Below are 22,828 nucleotides of genomic sequence, written 5' to 3' on the forward strand. Positions count from 1 at the left end.
GTACCTCTTTATAGGGTTGTTGTGAGGATTAAATGAGATAACCTATAAAACACACTTAGTATAGGGCCTGGTATATAACTAAAAATTCAATCAATGTATACATATTATTAACAGTATATTCACTTTAGAATAAATTCAATATATATTTGAAATAAAAATTCCACCTGTCTAAAAGCAACTGATGCCATAACATTGTTCAAGTTCAGTTCTTTGAACTAGCAAATCATCGTAGATAAATAAATAGAAAATAGCTCTTTTTTTCCTCACTTTATTTCTAGGTCATGAGGGTCGAATTGGCATGGGCTCGATCAAGATGAAGGAGGACCATGAATTTGATGGAAAGAAACTCTTTAAGCACGTTGCTGATTACCTGCCTGCTTATGCCAGACCCCGCTTTATAAGAGTACAGGTGAGACCTCTTCTTCAATCATCCTTCCTCTTGCAGGGCCCTGTATCTTGGAAACAACTCCTCTCCTACTATGGCAACCACAATACCCACATTTTCACTACCCTTTCCAGGCAGCTCAGAAAGAAGTGTCATGGATCAATAAGGAAGAAGAAATATCAGAAAATATAGCTAGCAGAAATGAGTCCAAATTCCTTTCTTCTTAAAAGGACAGCCCAGTTCATTCAGCAACAGTATTAGCAAATAGTTCACTAAATCTGTGTTTGATGAGATATGACAGATATCTAAAATAGAAACACTCTGATCCTGCTACTTGTTGTTTCCAGTTTTAAAGAATGGAAAAATCCTCTGGAGTCCTATACATTTCTGTGGTGTGAAATTTAACTGGGCATCGTTACTCAGAACTACCGAAGGCTTAACTGTCATCGGAAGGGATTTTTTTTTTTTTTTCTTTCTCAAACATTAAGCTTCCCACTTTCAGACTTTGAGTTTAACACTCCCGCTTTCAGACTTTGCATTTAACACTCCCACTTTCAGACTTTGAGAGTAACACTCCCACTTTCAGACTTTAAGCTTTATGATTCTGTATCTGAAGACTTGAGGAAAAAAGTGCTACAATACCAGGTATTGCTGAGATTATAAGGTCATTTCTGTTGATACTCGTAAAGCACTGGCATTTGCTTTGCAACTAGATGGCAGAGAGACATGAAATATCCTCAGATCATCACCTATTAATTGAAGGAGAAACCAGCCCTAACAAACAAGCTGAAAAATCAGAGTTATCTGTGTGTAGGTGATGCCCACCTCCACCATTAATTAGGGTTTTCCAGTAATAACGGAAGCCTCACCAAGCAACATGAGCCACCCCTCTGCTAGAAATTGTACTCACACAAATACTTCATTGTTGGCAACCCCTCACTTCCTAAGGTGATTTTAAAGCTTTAAGGAAATGAAAAATACCTACCCAAGGAGCCCCCTAGTGGAGATTCTGAAAACAGGCTCTATCAGAATCACACAAAACTCGCTTTCACAGCTGTCAAATGAGTCAGAAGGAGCCTTGGTGGCGCAGTGGTTAAGCACTTGGCTGCTAACCATAAGGTGGGCACTTTGAACCCACTAGCCGCTCCATGGGAGAAAACACCTGGCAATCTGCTCCCGTGTAAAGATTACAGGCTAGGAAATCCTGTGGGGCAGTTTTAGGGTCGCTCGGATTTGGAATGGTGTCGAGATCATACAACAACAACAACAAATGAGCCAAAGATGCCAGTGGGTTGCCATTCTCACTGCCCCACTCCTACCCCTCGCCCTGCACTCTAGTCTGTTTACAGAACACTACAACCATGTGGATTGTTGGATGTTTTTCAGGACACTATTGAGATCACTGGAACTTTCAAACATCGCAAAATAACCCTTGTGGAGGAGGGATTTAACCCTGCAGTCATCAAAGATGCCTTGTATTTCTTGGATGACCAAGCAAAAATGTATGTGCCTATGACTGAGGACATTTATAATGCCATAAATGATAAAACTCTGAAACTCTGAATATTCTCAGGAGGACAACTCATAATATTCCCAGAATGAAACTGAATAAGCCTAGTACAGCCACTTGATATAATCCAACTTAAATTTGATTGAAGAGTGTGAGGTGCAGTTTTTCTTAGGAAATTATGCCTACTGATAAAGAAAGATTTTTTTTTTTCTTAAATTACGCCTGAACCTTTGTAAGTGAAAAGATTTAGAGATAATTATTTTTTAATTTGCATCTGCTGTTTGTATTTGCCCACTGAGCTTGCTGGAGGGAGGGGGTTATTTTTTTAAACATATAATAAAATAGATGAACACCAGCATATGAGATGGCACTGTCTCTCGTGTTCTTTCCTGACTTTAAATGCAAACCCTGTGGCAGCTCCTTGAGTCTGACAGCCTCATTGGTAACTTTTCACAAGTGTCCCACTCACAATGGTGATGGTATTCTAGATGAAAATGAGGGGAGGAATGGATCACCAATGGACAACCCAATGGAAATTCAGCTCTAGTATAAGGAGGCAAACTCTCCCTCCATGAGCATCCTGGCTACCATGTACAAACAGCTTTATCCAACAGATGATAATGCCGTCTACAGTCCTGGAAGGAGCCCAAGTCTGTAGCACCAGAGTTCTATGCATAAAAAAGTGTTCAGCAAATATTTTTTAGCTGTATAAAGGGCTGTGTACTCGTGTCCTCAGGATTTCATAGAGAATGTGGATGAGAGAAGCAGGTCACAAATGAATGCAGCAAAATTGGGGACAGTCACTATTCAGCTTCAGTCAGCTGATTACTGGGGGAATACAGGTCAGGTACTGCCAAGTCTTCTGATTATTCAGAAAATAGAAATCTAGCTATATGTGTGAATCTCTCAATGTTTAAAATGTCAAGTCTCAAGATGTTTGAAAACTCCATGCAGGCTTAACAAAATATCCCAGATCTCTGGCGAATACCCCTAGCCCTGCATGGCTGTGGGCGGTACCACACTCTCCTCAGACCTGAGCTGATTTCACATCACAGCCAGTCTCCTGCCTGTGGGAGCCTGTTCAAGGACCTGGACCCTTTGGCATGGCACAGGAGGGTATGGGAACTTCTCCTGAGGCAGATCTTTCAGACAGGGCCTTTCTCCTGACACTCAGCTGCCTTGCTTCTTGTGTACAACTCTTTTTACCTCTGCTTATGTCAGCTGCAAACGGAGTTCCTAGGAGCAGGTCCCTGGTAGCAGCACTAAAGACATGTTCCTTACCTAGAGCTTGTCCTAGGTCACAGGACAAAGTCCTCATCCAAAAAGAGTGACTCAGCTTTACCTTAACCCTGGTGCCCTTCCAGTCTCCCTAGAAGTATTGGAGTTTCCTTCCCTAGAGGACTTCCTCAGTTGATCAGGAGCTGAGTTGACCAGTTCTCTCCCAGTGAAGTCCCCATAAGGCCCAGGAAACACTTCTAGGGATCCTCAAAGATATATGATAAAAGAGTCACCACTCATACCTCTAACATGGCACTAAATTCTTTTTTTTTTTTTAAACTCTCTTCACTCTTTCAGTTGACTTTGGAAAACAATAATAACCAGAATCCCTGCCCCCACTCATTATGCCCAATGGTAAACATTCTCTGAGAGCTTGATAGTCACAACACACTTGAAGATGGCCTAAGGAAAACTCTGGGTGTCTCTGCTTCTTTGTGAATTTGACCAATAATGTAGAACTCCTATTGCTTAGGGGTTAGTACTGGGAATTTGTAAAATTATCTCTACCCTTACTTTATCGATCTGCCAGTGAGAATTTTAACCCAAGTGACGGAAGATAGTATAGCCTTTGAGAGTATCCTGTTGTGTAATTGTGTTACTTGGAATCTTGTCAAAGACAGATTGTAAGCAGTGGTTATGTTAAAGCAATGGGGTCATTCTATGTCGCAAGAGATATCTTTTCGGGTGAGGGGTGGGTCAACACTTGTACCATTAGCTGGATCACTAGGTATTCCAGTACTCAAAGACCACTGGGCCCTGAGGTCCTTTGACTCACGTTTTAGACCTTTCAGTTAGAAACTCGGAAACCTATGCCCTCAATTCTTCCATGCTCCTCCTCCCAGCCTAATGGCTTCCTCAGTCTCCTGCTTCCTCAGTATTCTCTGATTCTGGCCAGGAACCACAGCTCCAAGTAACGGATAGAGGCACCGTGGTAAAAGTATAGTAGCACAATATCCTCAACGCTTGGATTTGAAAGTGTGTGAGTGTGTGCATGTGTAAACAAAATAAGCTGTCACCTGTGGCAGGTGAAAACTTGAAAGACTTTAAAGACTGATTTCTTTTTTTAAAAGGGTCAGAAATTGTGCCCATAGAAATATCTGCACAAATCATCTTCTTCATTTGAAAGTTCAGATGGATATTCAAGAAACCATGAACTGGTATCTGTGTAAATCATTCAGTTGGTTTGATTTCAAATGCATTGTTTGGAAATAGGTAATCAGTGCATAGATGGGGTGCTAAAGGCACCAAATTAATTTGGGGACAAAACTAGAAAACTTCAGCATCAGAAATGGAAGCCATTGAGAATCAGTATAAAAAAGGATAGGTTAGCCAACTGCAGTGACCCACACTAAGAGATGATGTGTTATATGTGTTGCTCATTTGTACTTCCACTCTGCAACATTTAGTGGGTGCCTGTTCTGGACAAAGAGATGTGCTCAGCACTCATGTGATGGAGATTTCCAAGCCTCTATCTAGGAAGTCAGCCCTTACCTCTAAGGAAAGCTGATAGAAAGGCCCCTAGAAGAAATGCCATAGTCCTCTCCATGTGTCTTAACTTTTCTGCGATAATTGTTTTCTCATTACAGTTGGCGGGGCTGCATGAAATCCAGAGAGTCAGCCAACGAGAAAGACAGTGTCACTCAGCATCACCCCAACACTATTCAAGGGGAGGTGGGCTGCCTGGCCAACACAGGTTTTCTAGTCCGCTTGGCCACTGATTCCCCAGAGTGCACAGAGCATCATATTGTACTACACAATGATGATACAATCCATGAATATTATCAATTTCCCTTTGCTCAGATTTCATGCTTCCACGAAACTGTGAAGTCCACGAGGTCAGGGACTGTGTCTGTCTTGCTCATCATTATATCCCTAGTGCCTGGAACATACCCAAAAAAACCCATTGCCGTTGAATCGACCCTATAGGACAGAGTAGAACTACTCTATAGGGTTTTCAAGGAGCAGCTGGTTGATTCAAACTGTTGACCTTTTGGTAAGCGGCCAAGTTCTTAACCGCTGTGCCACCAGGGCTCCCCTGGAACATATTAGGCAATAATTATTTGTTGCCTATTCATCAAGCAATCCTGATAACATCAGGTTCCCCCTGCAAGCTTTTCTATAGGAAGAAAAGAAAAAAAAAAAGACAGCTAAATAGATGACCTGAGTCCTCTGGTTTACGTAGAGCAGTGGTTGTCAGACTGTAGCAATGACAATCACCTGGAAGTCTTTTTAACATTGAGTGCTGGGTTCCATTCTCCAGAGTTGAAATTAGAGTTTGAATTTACATTTCTAACAAATTCCCAGGTGATGCTGATGCAGTTGGGGGGGTACGTTTTGAGAAACACTGACATAGAGAAAAAGCATCCTGAGTTACACATTGTGCTTAATTAGTGCAGTGCGGTTCATCACCTCAGAGCTAGATCATCTCCTATGAACTGATACTCAGATCTCAGATTTAGAGTGACTCAGCTCAGATTCAGGAAGGGCCCAGCATGAAGCAGAAACGCAGCTTCCCTCACTTGGTCATCTTTAGCCTGCAATTGTTCTTAGAAATTCCCATTAATTAACCACTTATACTTATTTACTAAATGGAGTCCCTGTTGTGATTTACTATGGCAAAACCAAAAGCAATCCTAGAGAGTATCTAGTCAAACCTCTTTATTTGATAAAAGAAAAAACTGAGGCCTGGGGGCATTGAACGACATGCTTAAAGTCACAAAGCTAATTAAGCACTAGACTACTAGTCATAAAAGTTGGCAGTTCAAACCTACCCGGAGGCACGTCGGAAGACAGCCTGGCGATCTGCTTCTGAAAGATCACAGTCACGGTCTTGAAAACCCTATGGGGCAGTTTACTCTTTATTCCATGAGTTGGAATCGACTCCACAGCAACTAACAACAACCACCACCACCCACTTTGAGTAGCAAGGGTCTCTAGAGCAGTGGTCTCCAATGTTGCTGCACCTTAGAATCACCTGGGGAGCTTTTAAAAGTCCTGGCTATTTCCTATACCAATTAAGTCAGAATTTCTGGAGGTGGTAGAGAGGCATCAGTATTTTTTTAAAGACCCCCAGGTAATTCCAGCGTGCAGCGAAGTTTGGGAGCCACTAGTAGAGAACAAGCGGCAACATGAGGCCTCAGGCTCTTCATAAAATCAACAACAGAGCCACTCCGTGTAAAAGTGCCACCTAAAATGGGAAGAAAATTTATTTTATAGCCTATGAATTAACCGGAAACCCTGATGGTGTAGTGGTTAAGAGCTCAGCTGCTAACCAAAAGTTTGGCAGTTCAAATCCACCAGGCGCTCCTGGGTAACCCTATGGGGCAGTCCTACTCTGTTCTGTAGGGTCTCTATGAGTCAGAATCGACTCGACAGCCAATGGATTTGGTTTGGGTTTTTTTAGTTTATGAATTAATCATGGTTAAGCTGACTGTGAGCACAGTTTTTGCTCAACTACAGGGTCCAGAAAAAAATGGAAAATGCCCAAGTTCCTCATCTAGAGAGAAAACATTTAAATGTACTAGAGGACCAGAGAGGGGCCTGCTGAACTGTGTGGTATGGTGGGGATAGCATGGCCTTTGAAGATGAGGAGACCTGGGTTTGCCAGTTATAAGCTCTGTGACCTGGGGCCTCAGTTTCCTCATTTATAAACTGTAAACCACAGTGACTGACTTATAATAGATGCTTATGAATATAAGCTCCCTGCCTTCTTCATACTGATACCCAAACTCATTTTATCACAGTTAAATCCAAATATTCAGAATTCTAGAAAGCAGAACCCAGAAGGTACATGCAGTTAAGTTCCAGGACATGCCCTGTGTTGTGGATTGAATTGTGTCCCTAAAAAGATATGCTGAAGTCCTAACCCTTAGTAGCTGTGAAGGTGACCTTGTTTGGAAATAGGGTCTTTGAAGATGTTATTAGTTAACATGAGGTCATCCTGGAGTAGGGTGGGTCCTAATTCAATCTGAGTGTTGTCTTTATAAAAGAGAAGAGAGACAGAGAGAAGACAGCCATGTGATGATGCAGTTTTGCCGTCACTGCAAGCCAAGGAATGCCTGGGGATACCAGAAATCAGGGAAGGTAAAGAAAGGCTCTTCTATTAGAACATGGCCTGCTGACACTCTGAATTCAGACTCTCAGCCTCCAGAACTGTGAGACAATAAATTTCTGTTTTTATAAGCCACCCAATTTGTGGTCCTTTGTTACGACAGCCCTTAGAAACTCTATACCCTCCATTTAGCTTGATTAATCAATGCTTCAGAGGTTAGTTAAGTCACACAAGGATATGCTTTTTCAGAGATAAGCACAATTTATTTGCACATTGTATTTAATGTCACAAGCTGAACCACAGAAGCTTCCTGTCGGTACACTACTCTAAGCTCTTCTTCTGACCAGACTGCTGGAACCTTCTGGACATGCCAGTTTAAACCCTACAACTGTAGCCTGTAGTGGGTTATGAACCTCCTGGAGAATCTGATAAAAATTATGAACTCTCTCCCGAGAAAAATGCACACACATATAGCACACAAGTTTGACATACAATTTTGAGGGGTTCACAGACACCTTGAAGCACATCTATGGACCCTAGCTGAAGACTCCTGGCTTAAACCATGGCCTGCAGAGGGCAGCAGGGCAGCTGGAATCCACACTGAGGGTTGCATTCAGGGAAGCTGGGGACGCTGTAGAACTTAATTAATTTTTTGAAGGCACTTTTCTTCAGCATCATCATCTCTTCTGGAAACCGGGAACAAATTCTAACCCGGGAGAAGCCTCCATTCTTCATGGAGCCATCTGAGGGCAGTGGCTTCTGAGCACTCATGGGTACACTGTTGCAACTGAGGGAACGCACTGTCTTCTTCTTGTTTTGCACAGACAAGTAACTGAACAGGAAAGAGGACAGCTTATGCTTGGTGACATCCGGGGCCTCTTCTGAAAAGCAGTCATCAAGTGGGTCCAGCAGAGTTTCAAGATAGCAGCTGTCTTCCGCCCTTGTAGGACTGGCTCCCACATGTTGAGGCTGCGTGATGATCTTCCCAGTCGGGGCTGGGTCATCTCCTGTCTCACTGACAGACTGAGGGGGCATTCCATTGACCATGACTCTGGTTTGTGGGATAAGGTTCCTAACCCGAGGGCTAGGTTGGGAAGTACAGTGCTGACTCAGGATGAGGGTGGCGGCATCTCTAATGATGTTCCAGTCTCTCAGAATGTCATCCCTGGTGGTAAACTGGGATGTCACAGTGAAACGGATGATCAGCTTGTCCTGGATAGTGGCTGGGATGAGGAAGAGATGGCCAGATCTAGCAATTTCCTTTAACACACTTTCTGTGAGACAATTAGGACCCTGTTTGAAGGATAAAGAGAAGTGAAGTCTGTGTTACATCTCCTGTAAGCATCCCCAGGAGCCCAGCATTTATATTTCCAAGAAGCCCAGCAACCACCACCTCTGTGACACTGAATAACATCATTCACAGGAGGCCATGGAAGATGGCATTACCTTTAGACGAAAAACCACCAGGCCAAGGTGTCTCTTGGCAGGGATTTCAAAGAAAGGGTCATTTCTGACCAAAGATTCAAAATATTTAGCCATTTCAGTACCCTGGAATTGTAAGTATAGAGAGAACTGAGATTAATCATCAGACAAGCAGCAAACTATGCATCAATTTTCACACTACTCAATGGGTTTAAACCAGTGGCTTCATTGAACCATAGAGACCTAAGTGAGTTTTGCCTGTTCATTTTCTCCATTTGGTTTGGCTCCTATTCCAAGACGGAAAACCTCCAATGGCTCCCTATTTCTTGTCACATCAGATCCACCTTGTGAACCTGTGTCTCAGGACCCTCTTCTGGCTCACCCCAAAACCAGAAGGCATGTATTTTGCAATCCAGGCAATATGACTTCAAATCCCAGCTTCACAGCTCTTTGACTGGCTACGGGGCAAGCGAGGGCCAAAACCCAGCCTGTGCTCTGTGTTCCCACCAGGTGTCCTGAGTGGGCTGTGTCTGCCCAGAGGAAGAGACACTTGTTTTTAGTGCACACAAAGGTGCTATATGGGCCACTGACAGCCCTGTCCCCATTCCGAGACTTCACGTTTCCCTTGTCTCTCAAACCTTTCCACATCTTGTGGCTCAAATGCCCTCACATCTCCTTTTTCCAGACATTTCACAGAAACCATATTTTTTTACGTATCATCCCACATACACATTGAGAAGGCTCTGCACCATATTCATTTTTCACTGTTTATCCATCTTTTAAAGTTTCCCATGTCTTTTTTTAACCTAAGATTATTAACTAAACAAGGATAGGACTTGCTTTTTCTTCCTTTTTAAAAAATTTCTCCAAGCATCCAGAAGGATCGCAATAAAATAAAATAATTGCTATCAACTGTTTTTCATACCTATTAATATATTTCTAGGGGTCCCTGCGTGGTGCAAACAGTTAATGCACTTGGCTGCTAAGGGAAAGGTTGGAGATTCAAGTCCACCCAGAGGTGCCTCAAATGAATAGCCTGGAGATCTACTTCTGAATAATCAACCACTGCAAACTCTATGGGGCACAGCTCTACTCTGACACATACAGGGTCGCCATGAGACAGAGTCAACTCATGGCAACTGTTTTTTGTTTTTGTGTTTTGTTTTGTTTTGTTTACTGTATCTCAAGAGAAGGCAAGGGATTTAGCTAACGACGCCTGAGGATGATGAAATAAGATGCTACAAACTTCATTCAGAACCCCCTTCTTTCTTTCTCCACGGCATGATCTGTTTAGAAGTCTCCAATCACTGTACCAAGAACTTTTCATTTTTAAGTCCTAAGCCTGTCTCTGGGAAAGTAACTTTCTTAATGTTTTCTGGCTGTTTTATACTTTTTCAATTCATTTTCTAATTCTGTCCTGATTCTCTTCTTTATCTCCATCCCTCTGGGCCCGTTTCCATCCACCTGCCCTGTCAACTTTGATATTTTTCTGAGCAAATTTTCTTAAATCCCCTTGAGGCTCGTTAAGGAGACATCTTAGGTACAGCCCTAGAATCAGTCTCGCTAAGGGCAACAAAACTGACTCTTTTGAGCAAGGAAAGAGATTCAGAAGTCATCTTTGTTCAACTTTTTCTTTTTCTCAGAGCAGCCAAGGGAAAGTGACTTGCCCAAGGCACAAGTGGCAGAATGCAGGTCTCCTGGTTGCCAAACAGATTCTCCTCCCACAGCACATGCTATTTGCAACAAGATAGAAGTAGACGCCAGGGACTGGACTGTGGGACATAAAGTGATACTCTTGAAGAGTGTGCTTCTTAGTCAAGTAGATACAAGAGACCAAAGGGGCAGCTTCTGTCCAGAGGTGAGATGGGAAGGCAGAGAGAGTTAGGAGCTGGTTGAATGGACATGGGGAATCGGGTAGAAATGAGGAGTGTGCTGTCGCAGAATAGGGTGAGCAATTAGGGTCTCATAACAATGTATGTATAAAAATTTTGTATGGGAGACTAACTTGAAATGTAAACTTCATTTAACTACAACAATAAAAAATAAAATGGCCTAGGAACCCAGACCAGGGCCACGTTAGGAAAAAAAAAAAAGAAGCAGAGGCCAGAGGAGAAGGGAAACAGAATTCAGACAGGGCCTCCACCACAAAAAATATAGCCTCATGGGTGATGACAGCAGTGCTGCTGCCAGTGCCCTGCACCTTTCTAGGTCAAAGGTCAACAAACTACAGCCCACAGACCAAAACTGACTGACAACTGCTTTTGTAAATAAGATTTTATTGGAACACAGTCAAGCCCATCTATTTACAAATCATCTAGGGCCACATTTGTGCTGCAACAGCAAAGCTGAGTAGTTACAGCAGACACTATCTGCCCTGCAAAGCCAAAAATATTTACTATCTGGCCTTTTACAGAAAAAGTTTGCCAGTTCCTACTGTGGATGATAGATGATGATGATGACTCTGACAATAATGATGATGGTGATGATAACAAGAAGAAGGTGGAGGAGAAGAGGAGGTGAAGGCAAAGAAGAAGCATTCATTGAGTGATACTAAGGGCTTTGTATGTATTATCTCATTTAATCCTTTCCTTAAACTTTTGATAGAGGTACTATCATGTTTGCATTTTACAGATTAGGAAACTAAACACAGAAATGTTAAGTAATTTGTTGAAGGTCACCAAATAGTATGGGAGGAGAATTAAAACTCCAACCCAGAGCCTGTTCTCTAAAGCACAACCCTATAGCAGAGAAATACAAAACCCGGTCTTATATAGACTTCAAGAGCTCAGTGTAATAGAAGGCAGTCCAGGATTGTGGGAAAAGAATTTAGAATTGGGAAGCTAGGGATAAAGTCCCAGGCCTTTCACTCTTGAGCAGGGCAATTACCATCTCTGAACCTCACCTGTAAAATGCGGCTGATCATGATGACCACCCCAAGCACGGTTGTAAGTATCTACTAAAATACTATAATTTAATTTTTTAATTTAAAGCACTATGCAAGTACCAATAATGATGATTACTGTTGAGTTTAAAGGAGGAAATTAACTCCCATGAAATAACTTACTTTTAATTCTACTCCTTACTATTGAGGGACCTTGGATAAGTTCACCTCCTGAACTGTTTTGTAAGCATTTTTGAGTAGATGATCCTACGAATACCAGAGAAGCAGAGGCCCGGACAGATAGAATAGTCAAGGAAGCTTCTGTCCATGAACAACATTTGGAGAGGCAGAGGGGGCATTCTAGGAAGGGAACCACACAGGTCTTATGCAGAGGCAGACGGAGTGTGGGGTTTGAACAAGTCAGGGAGAAGCCCAAGCTGACTCGACCTGACTGAAGCTAATGTGGTGGTGTTGTTGTTAGGTGCTACTGAGTCGATTTTAAACTCATAGTGACCCCATGTGACAGAGTAGAACTGTCCCATAGGGTTTTCTAGACATTGATCTTTACAGGAAGAGATAGTCAGGTCTTTCTCCCCCAGAGCCGCTGGGTGGGTTTGAACAGCCAACCTTTCAGTTAGCAGCTGAGTGCTTAAACATTGAGCCATCATGGCTCCTTGAAGTTAAAGTAGAGACTGATAATCAGGCTGGTGAAAGCCAGGCCCAGGAGTGTGGGTCTAATGAGGTGGGCAGTGGGAAGCTGATGGGAATTCATGGTGTGACTAGCAAGAGGTAATGTTTGGGAAGATTAGCAAGGACCTGCACATTGAAGATCCAGTCCTGAGTTGTAAGCAAAAGAATGTTCCTTATTACTTGTAACCTCCACCACCTCATTCGCCTCCCACTACACTAAGGTCTTAAATTGAACTCATGGCTCCCACGTCTAAGGATATAAAGAGAGCACAAAGTGACTCCAGTCCATCCATACACTGGGCAACAGCCCCACCCATGGGTAAACAGTCAGTGAACACCTTGACGTCTGTTATAAATGTGAAATTACCAACAGTAAAGCTGGTCGTGGTTACTGCTTCAAGCATTTCATTTTGTTGTGTGTTTGTTTAATGAAGAAGGAATTCCTTCAAGGAAATGTAGAAGGGGAAAGACAGGCATAGTGATAAAGGACAGTACCTCTGGGTTTACCCTGACCAGGTTGTTCATTGCTGCTTCTATCAGTGGCTTTGTCTTTAACATAGGCTCATATGAAAATGGGAGAAGAATACTGCTGGATGAAGTTCTTGAATTAAGTCCCGCCTCTCCCAAGAAGAGTGCAGAGCCAAGACTGTGTTTGCCTCCTTTGCCTCTGTGTCCCTTTCCTAGCACAGTCATTTCATTGTTTTTGTTGAATTGAATTAAAATAAATTGTACCAAAAAAGACCTTCAATAAATACTTGTTGACACAATGCAGGGATATTTGTTCCAGACTTCGTAGGTCTGGAGACAGGAGAGACCCATGTTTCAGGCATGGCCATAATTTAAAAAAAAAAAAGTTGCAGTCAAGTCTATTCTAACTCATTTTGATCCCATGTGTGTCAGAGTAGAACTGTGCTCCATAGGGTTTTCAGTGGCTGATTTTCAGAAGTAGATCACCAGGCATTTCTTCTGAGGTACCTGTGGGTGGACCCGAACCTCCAACATCTGAGCTAGCAGCTGAGTGTGTGAACCGTTTGCACTAGCCAGGGACTCCTATGGCTGTAATAGTGACTAAACTTTTCAGACACTCATGACAATCAGGATGAGTCTTAAAAAGATGTGATTCTAGCCTGGTCACACACACTGCCCTTTGATTACTTTCTCTTTCTCCCTCTCTGCAAACCTGGTTCTTGGGCCATCAGTCCCCAGTACTCAATGACAGAGGAAGAAATGATGAGGCATTCAGAGAGGATAGACACTAGACGGCCGTTGGTGTCACATTCTGCTCAGTGTTCCTCTGTCTAACAAAGAGATGGTCACCTGAGTAATCAAGCCCCAGGAGCTCAAGAACAGGCCCAGACACCTGAGACAGATGCCATGCGTCCCTTGGGCAGGTCTGCGAAGCAGAGACTGGCCTTCCTCCCCATTAGAAAGCAGAGCAACACGCAAGCTCAGCCCCACAGTCTGCACGCTACATACATGTCTGACGTGTGCCTGAAGACTCTTCACCCCGAAGGACCGAATCACGAACCAGAGTTTAATAGAGCGAAACCGCCGGCTCAGAGGGATCTGCCAGTGCTGGAAACGAACACAATGTGCAGAGTTAGAGACGAGATGCCCTGCTCCTTCAGACGCTCCTGGACATGATCAGTTGCTTGCCCAAACCTCCAGGGATGGATGGTGTCACCATGACTCCTGAAGCTGTTGCTAAGGAGGAAGCCAAGGCAAGTTACCCAAAGGCTACCCATCCTGTGACCAAATCACTGAAGCAGGTGGCCAAAAGGGCCTTGTCAAAGAATGGGACAGGTAAGGACAAGTCTATAGCCTTACAGCAAGGGAAGAGCACTTTGCTTTAAATGCTGCTTTAAACATTTTATCCCAGCCCTGAAATTTAAGGTAGGCCTGTAATTTTTTCTTTAGATGAACCTACATTCCTTGAATAGCAGAAAATGAAGTTCTGTTTTTATATCCCCTCAAAATGTAAAGTTGTTAAGAGCTCAGACCCTGGATCCCACAGACTTGGGATTCTCCTCCAGCTCTACCACTTACTGGCTGTGTGACCTTGAGCAGTGGAGCCTCAGTGGCTCCTCCATGACCCAGGAGAGCAAACAGCACCCCCAGGGAAGCGGTGTGAAGCTAACAGATCTAAAGGGCTTCAGAGTGAGGTGTCAGTAATTGTTGGCTACTCAGATGGTAAAAGTGTGAGCTATAAATCACAGCAGTACTTCTGTCTGCACCACCCATTTGTAAGTTTGTCATACTATGGTGGCTTGCATGTTGCTATGATGCTGGAAGCTATGTCACTGTTACTTCACATACTAGTTGGGTCACCCACGGTAGACAGGTTTCAGTGGAGATTCTAGACTAAGACAGGCTAGGAAGAAAGTCCTGACAATCTCCTTCAAAAAAATCGCCAATGAAAACCCTTTGGAGTACAAGAGAATATTGTCCAATATAATGCTGGCAGATGAGCCACCTAGGTTGGAAGGCACTACGCAATAGCCACAATAATGGACTCAAACATACCAACAATCATGAAGATGGCACAGGACCAGGCAGTGTTTTGTTGTGTTATACATAAGGTTGCTGTGAGTCAGAGCTAACTCAATGGCAACTAACAACAATTTCTGTCTAGAGCCGACATGGTCATTATTTAATCCCACTGTCCTGTCCTGACCTTTGTTTGCCTGTGACATTCCTGTGCCCTTAGGAGGTATCACTCTAGCTTTCAGATTTCAAATGAGCATCTCAATCTCTGCTTCTGACCTAGACACCGTGACACTAATATTGACCCTTTGTTCAAGTGACCAAATTCAACACAGCTTAAAGTTCAAGGTTGCAGTCACCATAGACCTGAAAGATTTCAAACCGATTTCTCAGATCTGAAAATAGACCAAAGGGCTTGGAAAATATTTGCAGTTATTCTGATGTGTAATGTGGTTTCCAATAACCTCGCCCTTGAATGTGAGAAAGCTTCTACCAGTTTCTGTTGACTGCAAATAAATATTTGCCCCACTGAATATTTTTCTGCCTGTCCACAGAATTGCCAAATCCTCACAATTTCCTCACCTCCATCCTTCACCTCTGTTTTTCCTGACCTAAGCACAGTTGAGACATTGCCCCTTTGTTGACTGACAATGTTTCTCCCACATAAAAATACTAAGCCTTTGAGGACCAACCTGAGGACTTTGGTTTGCCGGCAGAGGGCACCAAAACCTGGAAACAGAACAAAATCCCCATCCCAGAGAAAACGTCAACTCTACCTCTTGTCAGATGGACACTCTGGGAGGAATAATGAATGGATAAACCAAAAACCAAACCCGTTGCCATCAAGTCAATTCCGACTCATATAACGGAGAGCTTCTCTGGAAACATTCTTGCTTCCAGATGGCTATGGCTAATTGACTACTTTAGTTTACCAGCAAATTAACAGAGAGACACAGACACAATTTTAATTTTGATTTCTTCACAATGTGTCCTTATCCTCTGTTGTTCCTCTTCTGTCACTAGTCCAGAACTGATCCAAACTGATCCAGAGGGTGATTCCAGCCAACATTTTCCATTGGAATAGGAAACTTGGATTCATAAAGGCTGACGTGGCTCTTCTTTAACTTGAGTTATTCTCAGGCCTCCTCTGTGTCCTTTCAACAATAAGCACAGTTTGGCAGGTGCCCCCTTCAAGCACAAGACAAAGCCATCCACAAAAGCTCTCTCCCTCAGTGCCTTTGGGAGTGAGGGTATATGGAGCTTTCCTGATGTCAGAGAATCCAACCCTGATTTTGGTGACTCCAGAGCCCCAGGGATTAAGTACCTAAGTCTTCCCTCCCAGGACTGCTGAGCAGTGCTAAGCTTCTACTTTCAGCTACAGCCACCTGAGTGAAAAAAGAGCCCAGGGCATGGGTCAGAGCAGCAGGAAAGACTCCCAGGACCACAACAAAGACAGAAGCTTCAGTTTTCTAAGAGTTTCTTCATGGACTTGAAAATTAAACCCACAAGATTAGAGGAGGGTGAAGAATAAGCATAAAGCAGTACTTTCTGGATATAGAAGTAAAAAAAATAAGGGCCCCAGGACCAGTGGTGAAATGAGTTGAATTTAATTTTTTATCAGTCATCTGGAAGAGAGGAAGTACTATAAAATCTCCAAACTAATGGGGACAAACTACAAGAAGATCTTGAGATATTACTGTGAGTGAACAAAAAGAGTAATATGAAATTCAAAATGGGTGAGGGGAAGATAACACTCTTACGTTATGATGATCCAAATATAATTACAGGAGAATGGGCGTCATTTAACCCTCAGGAAAAAAAATTGTAGGATTGTCTCCAAAGATATCTAATTCTTGGGCTACTGTGGAGATTTTTTTTTTTAAACTAAAAATTGCTGAAAACCCATCAGAAAGCTTGTTGTTGTTAGGTGTGGTTAAGTCGGTTCCGACTCATAGCCAACCCCACGTACAGCAGAACGAAACACTGCCCAGTCCTGCACCATCCTCACAATCATTGTTGGGTTTGAGCCCATTGTTGCAGCCACTGTGTCAATCCACCTCATTGAGAGTCTTCCTCTTTTACAATGACCCTCTACTTTACCAAGCATGATGTCTGTCTTCATTATCTAGTGCTGCTGTAACAGAAATACCACAAGGGATGGCTTTAACAAAGAGAAATTTATTTTCTCACAGTCTAGTAGGCTACAAGTCCAAATTTAGGGCATCAGCTCCATGGGAAGTCTTTCTCTCTCTGATGGCTCTGGAGGAAGGTCCTTCTCCTCGTCTTCCCCTGGACTAGGAGCTTCTCCACGCAGGAACCCCAGGTTCAAAGGATGCGCTCTGCTCCCAGCATTGCTTTCTTGGTGGTGTGAAGTCCCCCTGTCTCTCTGCTCACTTCTCTCTTTTATATCTCAAAAGAGATTGGCTCAAGACACAATCCAATCTTGTAGATTGAGTCTTGCCTCATTAACATAACTACTGCCTATCTCACCTCATTAACATCATAGAGGTAGGATTTACAGCACATAGGAAAATCACATCAGATAACAAAATGGTGGACAATCACAATACTGGGAATCATGGTCTAGCCAAATTGATACACATATTTTTTGGGGACACAATTCAATCCATGACAATGTCCTTCTCCAAGGACTGATCCTTCCTGATAACATGTCCAAAGTATGTGAGACATAGTCTCACCGTCCTTGCTTCTAAGGAGCATTCTGGCTGTACTTCTTCCAAGACAGACTTGTTAGTTATTTTGGCAGTCCATGGTAATGGTAGTGGCAATGAAAGAACAATTATTCTTCTATTTGTATCCACCTATGGAGGGTCCTCCTTCACCATGACAAGCTTACTATCTGCAGTTCCAATCAAAAAGCTTCAAAACTCTAAAGGAAACTTGAACTGGTATGAGGAAGAATAACCAATATAATCAAGAAGTGATGGAGCTGTTATTTTAGGACTAAATGAGCAAGAAAGATAAGACAAGTTGGCCAAGGAGATAAGACAAAACCTTCTCTTTACAAAGAATGACTTTCCTAGGTGCCAGGCATTGCTCTCATTGTTTCACTGTATTAATTCTTCCAATCCTCTCAACAAGCCTAAGAATCTGACACTATTATTATTACCCCTATTTTACAGATGAGGAAAGCTAGACACAGCGTGTTTAAGTAATTTGCCCAAGGCCACACAAATTAGTAAATCGAAGAACCAGGATTCAAACCCAAGTCATCCAGCTTTAGTGCCTACATGTTTAACCACTTTGCAGCTTAAAAGAAGAGCTTTTAGGAATGTTAGGGCTACCATTTATTGAGTTATTTACCATGCTGCCAGTATTGTGCTAAGTGATCTATGTGTACATTTCCATTTACTCCTTACAATACCCTATCAAATCAGGGCCACCATGCCCATTTTACAGATGAGGAAGCGAAGGCTCAGAGAAGGCCAATAAATTTCCTAAAGGCCCACTAAAACCAAACCAAACCCTTTGCTGTCGAGCCAATTCCTACTCATAGCGACCCTATAGGACAGAGTAGAACTACCCCATAGGGTTTCCAAGGAGAGGCTGGTGGATTCAAACAGCCAACTTTTTCGTTAGCAGCCTAATGCTTAACCACTGCACCACCAGGGCTCTTCCAAACCGAGCTTGATGCACTCTGACCAGCTGCCTCCCGTGGCCATGTTCCATGTGACATATTTGTTTATAACTGTGTCTTCTCTACAACTAAAAGAAGGACTCATCTTCAAACTGAGTAAATCTGGAGAACTTGTTTCCCTAGGAGATAATACAGGCTGAGAATGTGGACAGGAAAAAGAGAGTTTAGGTGCAGCTAGTTGGGAAGACCAGGAACATTTGGAGGCACCAGTACCTCAGGAATGGTACTCGTGCCCCACACCTGCTACAAAGCATCCCACAGTGCCTCTATCAGGGGCAAGAAATTAAAACAATTTAAGCATAGGGCCACTATCCCAACACAAGGAAATTCTCCACCCTTTCCTGACTCTGGGCAGTAAGCAGAAAAGATTAACCAAGATAGAGGCAGAAGGAAATTGGTCCACTAGGGTAGGGAGACTTGAACTGGGAATAAAAATGCAATATATATTTGGGAAATGTGAATAGTGTGAGATCAATTCTGAATCAAATGTTGGTCTAATTTTCTGAGGTTTTAACTGTTTTCTGGGCTTCATTCTATATGCTTAGGTACAACTGAAACAAAGGGTATATGGTAGCAATATTATGGGATGGGCTCATAGCATGCCTTGTTCCAATGGAAGCTGACATGCAGGAGAGCCTTGGTGGGCAGATGCAGCCAGTCTCAGACTTGAGGGCCCTCTTAGGGGCCTGCCAGCTGTCCATTCCCTGGCCACTCACCATGAAGTCTGTGGCCGCACCTGAGTTGGCGTGCCTGAGGTAGATGGGGTTCACGCTGAAGGTCTGCTGCAGCTTGTACTTGTCCTTGACCCTGTGGGATTCCAAAGGGGCATTAGTGGCTGAGGCCTCTCCAGAGAAAGTAAGGCTTTCCCACATGCTTGGAGCTTGGCTGCATGCTCACCAGAACCCAGTACAGTCAAAGTGCACCATCATCCACTTGGAAGGATTAAAGGTGAAGGAATCGGCATACTCGATGCCCTTCAGAAACCCCCGGAACTCGGGGCACAGGAAGGCAGTGCCCGCATAGGCAGCATCGATGTGGAGCCACAGCCCCTCTCTGGCACCTGAGGAGATGAAGGTCACATGGCTGAGGGTTTTAGAGTGCAACCAGCTGGCCGAAAGGCTTCTCTGACCTGACCAAGCTGGATGGTGTGCTGCAAAGAGAAAAGCTTAGAATGAATGGCCTGCTTGAGGTGAAAAGACCTGTGAGGAAGTGGGCTGAATGAGGGGCCTCTACCTCCTCACTAGGAACATACCAAGCTTTCCCCTGGCCTTTTTTCTCTCACCAGGGTCAACATCCTCTTAGCCTCCATAGAAATTCCTGCTACAGAAAACAGCTTCCCACTGGCCCAGAGAGCAATGTTAGTGCATCTAGTACAAAGTCAGAGAGAGAACGTCTCCCTTGCTAGTGGGTGTCTTGTTTAGGGATTTTGAACTGTCCCGTTTGGGCTTCTTCTCCACCTTTATCTCCCTCCCCCTCATAATTTCTCCAATCCTTCCCTTTTCCCAAGGAGCCTTGGTGGCACATTGGTTAAGTCGCTCAGCTGCTAACCAAAAGGTCGGCACTTCAAACCTACCAGCTGCTCCTTGGGAGAAAGATGTGGCAACCTGCTTCTGTAAGGATTTACAGCCTTAGAAACCCCATGGGGCAGTTCTACCCTGTCCTATAGGGTTGCCATGAGTCGGAATTGACTTGACAGCAGTGGGTGGGTTCTGTTTTCCTTTTCTTAACCTAGAATAGAAAATACTTCATGTGGCTTCATTCACCTTGTGTTTTGGACATCTTGAAGTGGGTTTTGACATATAAGTGAGAAGGTGAGAACACCGGGGGCAGGGGGTGCCTCTCCCACTATTGCCTTCTAGACGGGATACAAGGTAGGGCAGTTCTAACCCTTGGTCAGACCATCAGGAAAGGCAGTGACTTGGGCTGACTGGGAGAAGACCCTTGTGATCTTCAGTGGCTCTTCCCGTGTTCTCCACATTGACCAAAGAGGTACCAGAATAATTGCACCAAGCTGGTTTCAGGTTCTTGCTCTAGGGAAATGCATTACTTGTCTTCCTAAGCAAACATGGCAGATACTTACAGATGGGGCCCAACTCTGACAGGCAGTCAAATGCACAGACCCCTGTGGTCCCTAGTGTTGCACAGACCTGGGGGGAAATAAAGGCACATTAATGTGGGAAGGTCATCTCATATTACATGTGTCACCTGAAAAAAAGATCTAACCACAGATATTACCTACTCCACCCATACCACTAGAGCAGTGCGTATTTCACACTATTTTTTATCATGACCCACAGTAAGAAATACATTTTATATTGTAACCTAGTTCATATATACGTGTATTTGTAATAAAAGTTTCATGAAATTATACATAACCTGGGCTACATGAATACACTCTGATATTTTTCTCTCTCTCTCTCTCTCTTTTAATGCTGGTTATGACTCACAAATGTATTTCACAACACACCAATGAATGTTGTTGTTGTTGTTAGGTGCCGTCTAGTCAGTTCCCACTCATAGCGACCCTATGTACAACAGAGCGAAACACTGCCCGGTCCTGCACCATCCTCACAATCATTTTTATACTTGAGCCCACTGTTGCAGCCACTGCATCAATCCATCTCCTTGAGGCTCTTCCTCTTTTTCGCTGACCCTCTACTCTACCAAGCATGATGTCCTTCTCCAGGGACTGATCCCTCCTGATAACATGTCCAAAGTATGTGAGACGTAGTCTCGTCATCCTTGCTTCTAAGGAGCATTCTGGTTGTACTTCTTCCAAGACAGACTTGTTAGTTATTTTGAAAGTCCATGGTATATTCAATATTATTCACCAACACCACAATTCAAAGGCATCAATTCTTCTTCGGTCTTCCTTATTCATTGTCCAGCTTTCACAGGCATAGAAAGCAATTGAAAATACCATGGCTTGGATCCAGCGCACCTTAGTCTTCAAGGTGACATCTTTCCTTTTCAACAATTTAAAGAGAGCTTTTGTAGCAGATTTGCCCAATGCAATGCGTCTTGAGTTTTTGACTGCTGCTTCCATGGGTGTTGATTGCAGATCCAAGTAAAATGAAATCCTTGACCATCTTTTCTTTGTTTATCATGATGTTGCTTATTCGTCCATTAGTGAGGATTTTTGTTTTCTTTATGTCGAGGTGTAATCCATACTGAAGCCTGTGGTCTTTGATCTTTATCAGTAAGTGCTTCAAGTCGTCCTCACTTTCAGCAAGTAAGGTTGTGTCATCTGCATAAGACAGGTTGTTAATGAGCCTTCCTCCAATCCTGATCCCTGTTCTTCTTCATATAGTCCAGCTTCTCAGATTATTTGCTCAGCATACAGATTGAATAAGTATGGTGAAAGGATACAACCCTGACACACATCTTTCGTGACTTTAACCAAAGCAGTATCCCCTTGTTCTGTTCAAACGACTCCCTCTTGATCTATGTACAGGTTCCTCATGAGCACAGTTAAGTGTTCTGGAATTCCCATTCTTCACAATGTTATCCAATGAATAGCAGCTCATAATTTGTAAAACATTGTATTTGAGGACCTTCCTGGGTTTGTTTATAGCAAGTTACTTACCTGATTTCTGTCAAAATTCCTTCCTCCTCTCCAAGTTCTATCCCTCTAAGCTTACGAATACATCCCGACTTACAAAGACAGGCACCAAGCCCTGATCTTTGTCCTCCTCAATGGCTTTCTGAAGAGTGTCACCTCGGAGGGAGAAGTTGTCATCCACAGGCAGAAATCTCATCTTCACAAGAGAAATCAAACCAGCCTTTTCCACTGAGGAGTGGGCCTAGAAGGACCATAGAAACCTATTAACAAAGAAGTGTCCTGCGGTGAGCACGCCCCAGAAACAGCTGACTCGTAGCACTAAGGGAACCAGATATAAACATTTGAATTTTGCCTTCCTCTGTAGTTACTGGAGGAACCCCTGGGTGGTGCAGATGGTTAGCATGCTTAGACGTTAACAGAAAAGTTGGAGGTTCGAGTCCACCCAGAGGTGTCTTGGAAGAAAGGCCTGGTGATCTACTTCCAAAAAATCAGCCATTGAAAACTCTTACAGGGTACAGTTTTACTCTGACAAAACAGGATTGCCATGAGTTGGAATCCACTTGACAACAACTGGGTTTGTTGTTGTTTTTATATAATTCCTGGAGACAAACTCCAAGGCTTAAACTGTCCTGAACCCCATCATAATCATGTCTAGAAAAAAACTACTCAAGGACTGAAGACTCCAGAAGCCAGGGGGCTCAGGAAGTCACGTGCTGACCTGAGGTTTGTCCTGCGTTGGGCACTCACCTGGTCAGAGGCGTAGGCAATGAGTTGGGCATTCAGGAAGGAGTCATCAGCATCGGGCTCAGATGTTTTCATTTCCAGGATTTTGTTCTTCCTTGCTGCCAGCAAAGCTATCAAGGTTGACTCACTGACTGTGCTCTATAATGTAAGTAGGATCACCAAT

At 43.4% G+C, this 22,828-nt stretch overlaps 2 protein-coding genes across 2 annotated transcripts in view; one reads left to right on the forward strand and one right to left on the reverse strand.

Annotated features, from left to right (window-relative positions):
• Positions 1–2,388, forward strand: part of SLC27A2 (solute carrier family 27 member 2) — a 58,266-nt gene extending 55,878 nt beyond the window's left edge. Inside the window, exons 7-8 of the mRNA XM_023740672.1 lie at positions 245–409; positions 1,772–2,388. Coding sequence (XP_023596440.1) covers positions 245–409; positions 1,772–1,948 — 342 coding nt within the window. The 3' untranslated portion in view covers positions 1,949–2,388. The remainder of the gene's footprint in view (positions 1–244; positions 410–1,771) is intronic.
• A 5,079-nt stretch (positions 2,389–7,467) lies between these two features.
• The window catches only part of HDC (histidine decarboxylase), a 17,554-nt gene continuing 2,193 nt past the window's right edge, over positions 7,468–22,828 (reverse strand). Inside the window, exons 2-9 of the mRNA XM_023740666.1 lie at positions 22,669–22,803; positions 22,019–22,162; positions 20,440–20,506; positions 19,257–19,419; positions 19,076–19,166; positions 13,694–13,792; positions 8,671–8,772; positions 7,468–8,517 (exon numbers count right to left, since the gene is read on the reverse strand). Of these exons, the coding sequence (XP_023596434.1) occupies positions 7,780–8,517; positions 8,671–8,772; positions 13,694–13,792; positions 19,076–19,166; positions 19,257–19,419; positions 20,440–20,506; positions 22,019–22,162; positions 22,669–22,803 (1,539 nt within the window). The 3' untranslated portion in view covers positions 7,468–7,779. The remainder of the gene's footprint in view (positions 8,518–8,670; positions 8,773–13,693; positions 13,793–19,075; positions 19,167–19,256; positions 19,420–20,439; positions 20,507–22,018; positions 22,163–22,668; positions 22,804–22,828) is intronic.

This window comes from Trichechus manatus, unplaced genomic scaffold, assembly GCF_000243295.1.
Source record: "Trichechus manatus latirostris isolate Lorelei unplaced genomic scaffold, TriManLat1.0 scaffold00161, whole genome shotgun sequence".
NCBI lineage: Eukaryota > Metazoa > Chordata > Mammalia > Sirenia > Trichechidae > Trichechus > Trichechus manatus.